The sequence below is a fragment of the Glandiceps talaboti genome, chromosome 1 (genome assembly GCF_964340395.1).
Source record: "Glandiceps talaboti chromosome 1, keGlaTala1.1, whole genome shotgun sequence".
Lineage (NCBI taxonomy): Eukaryota > Metazoa > Hemichordata > Enteropneusta > Spengelidae > Glandiceps > Glandiceps talaboti.
Window position 1 is genome coordinate 35,773,015 of NC_135549.1, and position 12,691 is coordinate 35,785,705.

Here is a 12,691-nt window from a genome sequence, read left to right on the forward strand (position 1 = left end):
AGATATGTATATAAAATAAAATATAGGCAAAACCCAACACTTGACTGTGCACAATGTCCTACAGAAGTAGCATTTAACATGGATTGATGATAAAACAGTGCACAAACCTATTAAATCACAATATTTGTATTCAGTGAAACAAAAATTGACCAGCGACTCTGCCACTTCTCAAGGTAACTTTCCCATGAAATTGTGTAGGACTTGTTTCATCACAATCACTGTCTGAGATATCAGCCGTGCTTGAAGTTTCAGAGTTATCAGAAAAACAATCATCACTGTCTATAACACCTATTATAGCATTTTCACTTTCAGAGTCACTACTATTTGTATCACTGATGTCTGTAGTTGTAGTTTGAAGTTCATTTGCAGTCACTTTTCTTGACCTAAATTCAGGTGTTCCAAGTATGTGCATTGATATAATGTCTACTTTTTCTCCTTTTAATTTTCTATATTTTGGCAATTTATGCTTGTCTAGATATTTATCTAGCTCTTTTACGTTCAGTTTTTCTAGAGTTCCACTTATGAATAACTGCAACCAGTCATAGTCATTATAATTCTTGTTTTTTCTTTTCTTCTGTACCTCTAACCAATGTCTGGATCTAATGTTTTTCATCCTCTCCAAATTTCTCAAATGTTCAATGTAGTTTTTAACACTGTTCACACTGACAATATATTTCTCAGCAAAACGAGAAATAGCAGCTTCATCATTTAATTGTTTTGAAACATAGAGCTTTTTTAAGTTAGCTCGTGGTTGGTAGTCATCAACAGTTCAATTTGTGTTTGGTGTTTCAAACACTGTAGTGGAACAGTAACTACACTATTTTTGGCACAACTGGAACTGAGGTTCATTGTGCCTACATGTATGTCATCAAACAGTGTGCATGAGTGTGTAAATCAATGGGACTGATTGATTTGATATTTGGTATGGACATTACTTATAATGTAATCAACTAAACATAAACCTTCTGTAACAGTTCCTACTTTTCAAAGTGTGAGGTGATATTTAATATTCACTTGGTAGAATTATTTTAATTCTGAAATTAAAGTTTGAAGAGATGTTTTCATTCTATCACCATGGTAGGGTTCAAGTATTATATGATAGCTTTTGTGAGTTTGAATTAAACACAAAATTATTCACAGGTGCTGGGTGAGGAATGTATTCATAACAAGCCATGTATTCATAAAAAATATTATTCAACCCTTTGAAGTGATACATGTACTCCCCCCCCCTCAGCGCATCAGTTTACTAAAGTCTCTTGAAATATAGTCAAGAAGTGTTTTATATTTTGCGTAGAGATAATATGAATACTATAATATAGGAAGGGTCTTAATATGTATTTCAATCTTAAATAACATGTTTTCCCTTTGCACTGCAATTAAAAATGTTTCTAAAATGTGTAATTTATGAAGTGTTTAAATTAATAATAAATGATTGTGTGACCAACCACTGCAAATTAATCCTAAAATTTGAATATGTTCACATGGAAAAAAGTTTCCTCATGGTGCAATTTTGCACTATTTTTTCCAAACCTCTGATAAATAAGTAATATATATATATATATTTACTTATTCATTTATTTGCTAATTTATGTCAGTGATGGGCTAAAAATCCAAGAAAAAGTGTAGCCAGACCAGTAGTCTATTCTGTCACCCCTCAGTTGTAAGTAGACATCCTGTCATCCAATTTAACTTATAATAGTCTTTATTTGTGATTTTATGAGTGTCCATGATTCAACAACTTTGTGCACTGGTTCAATTCTGAAGTAAGTATAAATATGGAATAAGTTAATACATGTAGCAACTGCTGGCAAATCTATGTGTTGCTGTATCTGTGTTTCATCTGTGCGTATTTTTGTTAGTGGTTTCAGGGGGGGCCATGAAATAAAAACAAGAAGTCTTAGGGGGGGGGGGGGGGGGCAGATAATTTATACCAGTTTTTGTAGGGGGGGCCACCAATAAAAATCCCTTGCTTCATTAGAAATCCTCCGGCCTCCCCCTGGAAATTAAAAATGTACACTCCCTTAGATACATTTTAAGCAGTGTTTTCTCCAGGTTTTCAGGATTGTCCCCCCTTGCATAAAATTTTGGGGGATTTAGTTCAAAGTAGGGGGGGGGGACGACAGAATAATTTCATTTTTTAATCTGTATGTGCATGATAATGATTGTAATTTAAATAAAACAAGTTGGCAACACTTTTAGGTAATCATACATAGTATTACATTAATTTTATTACAATCATTCATGTATGTTTTTAACTCAAAATGTTTATAAAAAATCCCGGCACCACAAAAGTGAAATCCAAAAATCCTCCTTTCCCTCTCAGTACAGTATATGCCAGACTGTATTTACATTGCCATGTCCGTATAAGTTGAAAATATTAGTTTCGACGTTTCCCCACTGCACTACAGTACAATACAATGTACAGCAAACACATGGCATTCTCAGCTCCAGACTACTACAAACTCTTGGTTTCGAACGACACGAATGACATCGTCTATTCTGTTGACTTGAACAAAAGTACAAAGGAGTACATTACAATCACATGACGATGTCGCAAAAATTGTCATGTTATATTATTTTGAAGGATTTAGAAAATGACTGACTGCATTGGTATATTTTGTAGTACACACAACAATGTGTAACTGTAAACATATTCCACGTGGGTGGACTCACATCAACATACGTAGCTTCAATTCTTCCGTATGTCGTAATTCAATCTGCTATTTATATCACAGAAACATTAGTATTCTTTCTAGGAATGTAATATTGCTAAAAATGTATATTTCCCTTCATAAGATGACTGTATACGGCACATTCCAGCCTCCAAGTGTGATCGCTACGCTAGTCTTTTGACAAGTCGCCATGTTGTGAAATAATTAATGTAATTAGGTCACTATGTCATATATGACCAATAGGATCGCAGCTTACAAAAAAGTGAGAAATTTCACCCAATCACGTTGGGTATATGATACTGGTAGAGCTATTCACTGACCACGCATTGAAAGTTGTCAACACTTACGTCTTTATCGTCATGGGACTGGGTACACCATGTATAATGTATATCATGTGTCAGGATCCAATATACATTAAAAACAGCTGTGCTTGTCACAGAGGAGAAGCCATTACCAATTCCTGCATTACCTAATGTAAATTCTAATTTTCTTGTCTTCCGCCTAATGTCTGGTACTTTTTACTTGGAAAATCTAGAGCGTGATCTCGCGCGCAATGGGTGTTTTTATAGGGGAGATCTTCTCTGTAAATGCGCAAATCTCGCAATCGCGCGTCCTGGAGAAAACACTGTTTAAGAGTCGCTTTCCTGCATAAAACAACCATTTTCAGATTGCATGCCGACATGGGCGACACATCTAGTAAGGGAGCGATCAGTTTTTACGGCCGGGGGTGGGCCGGTAAATCAGAGGGGGGGGGCACCTCAATTTGGGACTCAAAGAAGGGGGGGTCATCATTTTTACGAGGTGAATAAAGGGGGGGGGGGTCACCTTGTTTTCAACTAAACAAAATCATGAGCCACGCTCCTGTACTTCAATGTCCATACATTTAATATCATAACTAGGCCAAAGCCCCTAAGCTCGCACAGCTGGATAGATTCATTTGTGACCGGCTGCCTCACAATGATATCATAGATAGCGCTCTCGGCATGGAGATTGTACATCGTACATAGAACTTGCATGCGTAGTCATTGTACCGCAATGCATCTTTGGGTAAAACCACCAAAAAAACATCACTTAGTGTATAGGACACGCATGCGTACTAGTCATTGAGCCGCTATGCTGCCGCTTGTGGGCACTGTGCAAGCTATTAAACAAAAAATGTATGTGCATAAAATAAACCATAAACAAATAGCTATAAATATACATTCAAATATAACATAAACTCTCTCTTGATACATCCAATACATATGGCATGGCGTCACAACACTGCACCATGGCCACCTTTAAGCAACAGTTATTTGTTAGAAAATTGACTTCTCGCTATTGCACGCCATGAGTTGCATTGTGTCTTCTTGTGGTACAAAAACTTGCATGTGTACCTGTACATGTAAAACATAACAAATGAAATACATTAAGATTTACTGGCTCTAAAATCTGTTCCTCCATTGACCTGAACATGTTGAATTGTGTACAAACATAACCAATTTAGGACACTTTGAAATAATATGTGGCAAACACTGTGACTGAAAGTGCCTGACCCAGCCTGTGTCTAGATATTAGATATTCAATGTCCATGTATATAGTTAGTCTAGTTCCTATACATTTTTGTACATATAATGTATGATAACTACGATCATCTCCATTAGAAGTTCCAAATTGATTTATGGTTGAGATCAATAGTTCAGTGTAGGGTAAAAACTAAATTCTTTTAGTGAGGGGTGGGGTGAGAGGAGGTCTTTTATAATGAAATCTGTTTTGTACCCCAATACAAACATTTCTAAAAATGTCAAATTGAAAAGTGGGAAAAACATTTATTATGCATGGCACTAAAATACATTATTGTGCCAATAAAAAGCTATGTTTTCCTCACTACATACTGGCTTTGTATTCATAGCACTACATACTGATTTTAAATTGATTGTGCTGTCTGCAACAATTTTACCAATTTAGTTAGAAGGGGTGAGGAAGGGGTTCTGAGGCCTTACTAAAAGCATTAGTTTTTTTACCTACTGATCTCACCCCTAATATGTTGATTTATCATACATGTACAAACTATTGAACTGTTACTTGGCATTAGTACGAACTACATGTCTTATCAAAAATAACTTTTCTGTGTTTGTGTTTCACTTCTTCTCTGATACCTGTGACCATCACCAAGTTTAATACATGTACATGTTACCAGGCTACATGTGAAACCCCCTTTTGTCTTGCTATTGTTTTACACCATACACTACCAAGAAAGAAATATATTCCAAGGTGAACACAATATTAATCGGATTCTCAGAGAATATATATTATGTGAATGACTGATAAACAAAGTTATAAACACAGACTTGTTTGATGATGATCTAGTAAAGGGATATTTACTGTAGCCAGAACTTCTATAGTACTGACACGGTACAAAGTTTTGAGGAAAATTAGATTTTACATCTCCTCTGGAATATCTAGTATTCACTTTGAGTGACTGTATGCTGAGAGTAAAATTTTGTCAGCAGATCATAATGTTACCTTTCCTTGGTATTAGAGTGTATTTATTTTCAAGGCTGTCATGTTGCCAGCAATATACTTGACAACATAGCCAGTAGTAAGTGAATTGAATTAGTAATCTAGTTTAGAAACTGCTGTAGTACAGAAAACATTTTTATGACATTTTTTAATTTCTATTTTGAAACAATGACATTTTATCCCATTTCATTATTCAAAACCTTTCAAAATTATCAGCGTGGTCAATGAATGGGGGGGGGGGGGGTGGAGTTTTGAGTCATTGCCATGATTAAACTGAACAATTATGAACAGGACAAACAAGTGCCTTCAGGAGTGCAAACATGTACATTATTATTATTATTATTATTTTATTTCTTGTAAGAAAACGCACTACACATGCATCTCAGCGCGTTATACAGACTGAAGTTTAAAAAATTGCAATAAAGTAAAGAAAATAACACACAAAAAGGGACTAAGTGTAAAACTGGCCGATTAAAATAATTCACAATGTATAAAAACAGACAAGTTAAAATCAATCACTTAAAATGTTGTCTAAAAAGATATGTCTTTAAACTACGTTTAAAAATGTCAACAGTCTTTATATTTCTCATTTCAAATGGAAGTGAATTCCACAGAGAGGGTGAGCACACTGAAAAAGCCCTCTGGCCATAAGATCTATTGAAATTGCCACGTGGTTGGACTAAGAGTAGCTTTTCAGCGGAACGAAGATTTCGTGTTGGAAGATAATTGCTAATTAAATCTGACAGGTATAATGGTGCTACGTGATTGATTATCTTGAAAGTGATCAGTAGGATTTTGAAATTAATCCTAGCCTCAACTGGGAGCCAATGCAAGTCATAGAGTACAGGAGTAATGTGGTCGAATTTTCGTGTACAACTGACAAGAGGGGCTGCAGCATTCTGGAGTGACTGCAGACGATCTCTCTGGTATTTTGGAATTCCATACAATAGACCATTGCAGTAATCGAGTCGGGATGTCACAAATGCATGTATTAATTTCTCTGTACAGGCTTTGTCTAACAGTTTGCGAATTTTTCCAATCTTGTATAATGAAAAGTAACCATTCTTGCAAATGTGACTAATCTGATCAGACATGGAGCCGTCCCTACGGAGAGTAACACCGAGATTACGGACTGAGGTAGAGGGTGTGATGTCTAGCCCGCCAATTTTCAGGCTGGTCAGTTCTACTACGTTGGTTTTTAACCGTGATGAGAACTGGATCACCTCAGTTTTGTCATCGTTGAGGACTAACATATTTGATCTTATCCAGCTGCGAATGTCGTCGATGCACATTTCAACATCAGGTAGAATGTCAGCTGGCTTATTGCAGATTGTGTAAATCTCTGAGTCGTCTGCATACATCATGTAGTCAAGGCCATGTCCAATGATGACATCCTCTAAAGGAGCTGTATACAATGTGAATATATAGGATCGGATCTAGAACTGACCCTTGTGGAACACCATACTTTATATGCGACATAGAAGACGCTGTAGAGGTCACTTTGACACGTTGATGGCGATTGAGAAGATAGGATTTAGACCAGGCTAGAGCTGTCCCGGTGACACCAAAACAAAACTCCAGTCTATTTAACAAAATGCTATGGTCGATTGTATCAAAAGCTGCTGACAGATCCAACATGATAAGAACGATATCCTTCTTATTATTTAAGGCCACCATGATGTCATTATGGACTCGTAAAAGGGCCGTTTCGGTACTATGATTAGCCCGATATGCACTTTGGCATTTAGTGTAAAGCTCGAACTTGGTTCAAATGTATGGAAAGCTGCAGTTGTGTTAAGTCTAAAGAAAACAATCAACTATATGATGTGAACATATCTTTATATGATGTAAACAATTCATTATATGATGCAAGTACATCATTATGTGTGATAGTTATGGACATGGGTTTACAAGTATATTAACTCCATTTATAATATTGTACTTGATAATTAGCTGAATTAATAAATATTAATAGTCCACTCAATCTAAGAGATATCCTAGAACTTTTGGTTACTAAACCATGAATATTGTGTACGTCCGTGAACAGACAATCATACTTTTCATAGGGTTCCTATCTAAAGAGCTTTATACATGTGAAGCAATGGATTTGGGATAGCAATTTACCAGATACACTTAAAATTACTGAAAATGTAACTTTGAGAATAGTGTCTTTTGCAAGAACAAAAAGAGTGTTTCTTGTCAACAGATGGGGGGGGGGGATCATTGTGTTTTTTTATTTGTCAGAGGGGGGGGGTTGGATTGTTTTGTAAATGAATTGCAGGGGGGGTCACTATTTTTAAGTACAACATGAACAAAAAGTCGTCCCCCCCCCCCCGGCCGTAAAAACTGATCACTCCCTAATCAAAGACACAACAACAAACAAATCCAAAGCAACTGTGTTTATTTATATCTGCGGAAGGAAATCATGATTTTCAATTAAACTGAGGACCTAATTGAAACATTTTAATTTTGCTCACATTGTAAATTTGAGTTGTCATGGACAATTTCAGGAACGATGATTTGCATCATAGACCTCATGGAGGGTACCACGCCGTTCACACGTGTGAGCTTACACTGTAGGCAAACTGGCTCTGTCTATTTGGGCTAATGTTAAGCATATGGCTGCCTGCAGACACAAATTTCGCGAAAGTAGACCCACAAATTCGTTAGAGCAGAAGGTTTTGTTGGATAACCATCCCTCTTGAAAGCTATGTGTACACACACTTTATTTCATATTTTACTGCGTTCATTACCGTCCACACAGTGACATGAAGTGGTTTCATCTTTTTTGAAAGCACAGCCCATGTTCACTGAAGCCGGCCGTACTGTGGTGCATACAAGTTTATTTGTAGGTGATATTAAGGCATCAATTAGAGCAGTCTTTGTTGGTAATCATTATAATGATGTTGATCAACGGGATCAGTTTTATAGTAGTCCATACAGAAGGTAAATTGTAATACATTGTAGTAAAAGATGCTAGGAGTAGATTGCAAATGTTAACATTTTGCCTTTTTACTTGTTCTTTGATGTGTATTTTTCTGATTGTTTGACCTCGTTAAACCTGGAAATACAGAATTGTGTGCCACAATATATGTTATTCTTGGAGTACATCGATAATACTGTGTTGTGTGTTGTGTTCGCTACATTTAACTAAAGTGAACGATTTAACGTTTCTCAACTAAAGTTTTGAAGGTGTTTTGTTAATATTGCACTAGTGTTTTTATGAGTTACTTTTTAGTGCATTTAATGGTGTTTCCATGTTGTGTTCTTGAATTTGTTTTCAAGAATGTGTATTTTTAGCAAAAGGGTGACTAACAAGAATAGTGTTACACATTCTTCCATTTCTATTGGTAGTTGGAATGTCCAGGGTGGTTTATCAAAGAAATGTACTGAGATTGATTTTGAGCTGGTGGTAAACAAATTTGATATTCTCTGTATACAATAGACATGGCTTGCAAGTTCTCAATGTTTGTCTTTAATTTTGGTTATAACTTTTTTAGATCTGACCGACTCAGTCGTCATAAACGTAGCAAGAGAGCTGCTGGGGGATCTGTTATCTTTTTTAAGTCTAAATTTAAAAGTGGTATTAAGAAACTAGATTCAAAACTTTCTGATTTTCTTTGGTGTAAACTTGACAAAAGTATGTTTTCTTCTAATAGAGATATTTTTATTTGTTCTGTATATTTACCTCCTCAAGGTTCTATGATGCATATAAATAATGACTATTTTGATATTCTTCAAACAGAGATTTTATACTATTCATCTTTAGGGGATATTATCTTACTTGGTGATTTCAATGCACATACTGGAAACTTGCAGGATTACATTGTTGATGATGATACAGAATTTTGTCCAACAGAGATTGATTATTTACCTGATAACTTTCATGATAGAGCTTCTATGGATGCTGGTAAATTTTGCAATAATAGTTTTGGTAGACAACTCATTGATTTATGCATACAAAATAATTTATTAATTTTGAATGGTAGATCTGTTGGTGATTTAAATGGAAAGCCAACTTGTTATAAGCCTAGTGGATATAGCATTGTAGACTATGGTATTATTACCAAATGATTCTTTGCGCAGGTTCAGTATTTTAAGGTTTTTGATTTGCCACATTTATCTGATCATTGCCCAGTTGGTCTTTCATTACAAACGAATTCTAACTTGTTAATTTCTAATAATAAGTCTTCTGTTAATGCGTTACCTTATCCAAGTAAGTATATATGGGATGATAATTCAAAACAAATTTTCCTTGATAATTTGAATAATAAAATAATAAAACCTGCGCAAAGAATGATTTGGTAATAATACCATAGTCTACAATGCTATATCCACTAGACCAGAATTGGCAATTATTTCCTTACCTAAATGTTCATTGTTTCCAGTCCAACCACAGACATTTAGATGGGAAATACATAATCCATCATTGATTTTGCCCTTGTCGATTTGAGATTCACTTTATTTGTGATCTTGAATTTCTTCCATTTCTTGACTTGTTTCTTGTCTTTTTAATACAACGTGGCCATTTTCAGTTATGTGGTATTTGTGTCCATTAGGGATTTCATTTAGTACAGTGTGCATATTCAAGTCAATCAGACGTTCAACGTGAGATTTACAAGTACGGAGATAGACTCTTTTAAACTCATTACTATTCTTCAGCTCGCTCTTAGCACGTAATATTGCTACCTTCTGCTCGGTGTTTCCTAGTGTAATTTTCACTAAATCCTGGAACCCCTACATGTCTAGTTCGCAACCACATACAGTTCACGACTCCGACATATTGCAGAAACTTTGTCCATATTCTGTGTGGCTAATGTCCTTTAGATTATTTCTACACACAATGCAGATCCTGATAAACATACACATGCATTACGTTTGGTGCTCATATCACTTTTTACTCAATGGCAGCCATATTTGTGGTGAAAAATTTTGATTTACTAATAATTAACTCAAGAACGTTAATACACATGGAGACTACAGTAAGGTGTCTACCCATATATTGCCAGGTTTAAAAGTTCTTTTTCGACATTCATCTCTGACATAGTCTTGGATCTACAGGTTCAGTTACTGACATTCAGCAATTCCCTGCATTATCAGACATGCTGTACATGTAGTATTTATTTGTTTTCACCAATGTTTTTAAAATCATGTCTCCAATAAGTCATATTTGAAGGGGGAAGCATGTCTTCCATGAAGACCTGTTTCTTCTGGGATTTGCCTTGATATCTTAATCTTTCAATTACTAATTTTAATTACTAAATTTTATGTGACAGAATAACAGCTTATGTGAGAAAATATTGATTAATGGAAAAGATGAAGACAGGAGTCGCCTTGGTAACAGGCTCAACAAGTGGCATTGGATTAGGAATCTCAAGAAGTTTAGCAGATAATGGATATTCTGTAGTAATCACTGGCTTTGGGCATCAAGAATTGATAGATTGTATTCTGAGTGAGTTAAACCAGTAAGTGTCTGTCAATATATGTTTTTTGGGATTAAATAACGGTTTTATTTGGCTTATTACAAAAATACAACTCTTTTCATGAATGGAAATCTTTTACATTTTGTATTTGAAAACGTTTTTTAGCACAACTGAACTGAGGTTCAGTAGTGCTATAGGGATCGCCCGGCGTCTGTCTGTCTGTCTGTGTGTGTGGATGTGTGTGTGTGTGGATGTGTGTGTGTGTGTGTGTGTAAACAACTTAAAGTCAAAAACCGCTGAACCGATTGCCATGATATTTGGTGGGTCCATTACGTTTGGTGGCTAGTTGGGAAATTGTTCAAGTCAAAATGATCGCATCACAGGTGTGTGATTTGGGTCTAAAAATGTGATTTTTGGTCAAAAAACTTAAACTCAGAAACTACTGGGTAGATTGGTGCGACATTTGGTGGAAACATTCTTAAGGGGGTGTAAAGTAAGATTTGTTCATGACATGATGATTCCATCAGTGATATGCAAATTAGGGCTAAAAATGTGTCTTTTTGGTTGAAAATCTATAATTCCAAAACTACTGAGCAGATTGGGCTGAAATATAATGGGAATGCATCTAGGGATGTATGGACAAAGAAATATTAAGCATACAATGATTCCATGTGAGATATGCAAATTAGGTGTAAAAATGTTCATTTTTGGTCAAAAACTTATATCTCAAAAAGTACTTGGTCACCGAGTCTGAAACTTAGTGAGATGTTTCTGAAAGTGTTATTCTGCACATTTTCTCCAAAACATTTTGACAAAATTGGCCCTAGCGACCATGACCACGCCCTTAGCAACAACCAAATGGCAGTATATTTGGTCAAATAACAACATCATCTGGTAGGCAAATGAGTAAACATTCAAAAAATGTCTGCAAATACCCTAGCAACCATGACGATGCCCATAGCAACAGCCAAACGGTCGTGTATTTCACAAAGATGACAACAGGAATAGAAAGACAAATGAATAAACATTCAAAAAATGTATGTAAATTGACTAGCAACAAGACCACGCCCATAGCAACAGCCAAATAATCACGTATATTGCAAAGATAACAACGGGGATTAATAGACAATTGAATAAACATTCAAAAAATGTATGTAAATATGCCTAGCAACAAGACCACACCCATAGCAACAGCCAAATGATCACTTATATTGCAAAGATAATATTAGGAATTCATACACAAGTGAACAAAAACATACAAAAATGTATGCAAATATATCTAACAACATGACCACGCCCATAGCAACAGCCAAATGATAGCATATATCGTAAAGATAGCAACATGGTTGGATAGGCAACTGGATAGTCATTCACCAAATGAACACTTATTGTTAGCATGGACTACCATATGGATAAACATTTTTAAAAACTGTACAGTTGTGCTACAACGCCATTGGCGGTATTTTTAAGTAAGCAATAACAAAAACTGTCCCCATTTCATAATATGCCTATTTAATTTACTTTTATGCATTCAAATCTGGTTTTTAGCACAACTGAACTGATAAGGTTCAGTAGTGCTATAGGCATCACTAAGTTTCTGTCTGTCTGTCTGTCTGTCTGTCTGTCTGTGTGTGTGTGTGTGTGTGTATGTGTGTGTGTGTGTGTGGATGTGTGTGTATACAACTTATAGTCAAAAACCGCTGGACCAATTGGCATGATATTTGGTTGGTATATTACCACTGGTGTCTAGTTGAAAAATTGTTCAAATAAAAATGATCTGACTACTGGTGTGTGATTTGGGTCACAAAATGTGATTTTTGGTCAAAACTCAAAAACTACATTGTATAGGGCAAATCGGTCTGAAATTTGGTGGGAACATTCTTAAAAGGTGTTTAGATTAGGAATTGTTCACAACATGATGATCCCATCAGGAATATGCAAATAAGAACTAAAAATTGTCTTTTTAGTCAGAAGTCTTTAATTCCAAAACTATGAGGCAGATTGGACTGAAATTTGATGGGGATGCATCTAGGGGTGTATAGATGAAACAAATATTAAGGACATAATGATCTCATTAGTGATGTGGGAATTTAG

At 35.6% G+C, this 12,691-nt stretch overlaps 1 protein-coding gene across 3 annotated transcripts in view; it reads left to right on the forward strand.

The window, feature by feature from the left end:
- LOC144436680 (D-beta-hydroxybutyrate dehydrogenase-like) overlaps positions 1-12,691 on the forward strand; it is an 86,639-nt gene that overhangs the window by 1,368 nt on the left and 72,580 nt on the right. For all 3 annotated transcript variants that reach the window (XM_078125528.1, XM_078125544.1, XM_078125536.1), the window contains exon 2: positions 10,451-10,639. In XM_078125528.1, coding sequence (XP_077981654.1) covers positions 10,482-10,639 — 158 coding nt within the window. In that variant the 5' untranslated portion in view covers positions 10,451-10,481. The remainder of the gene's footprint in view (positions 1-10,450; positions 10,640-12,691) is intronic.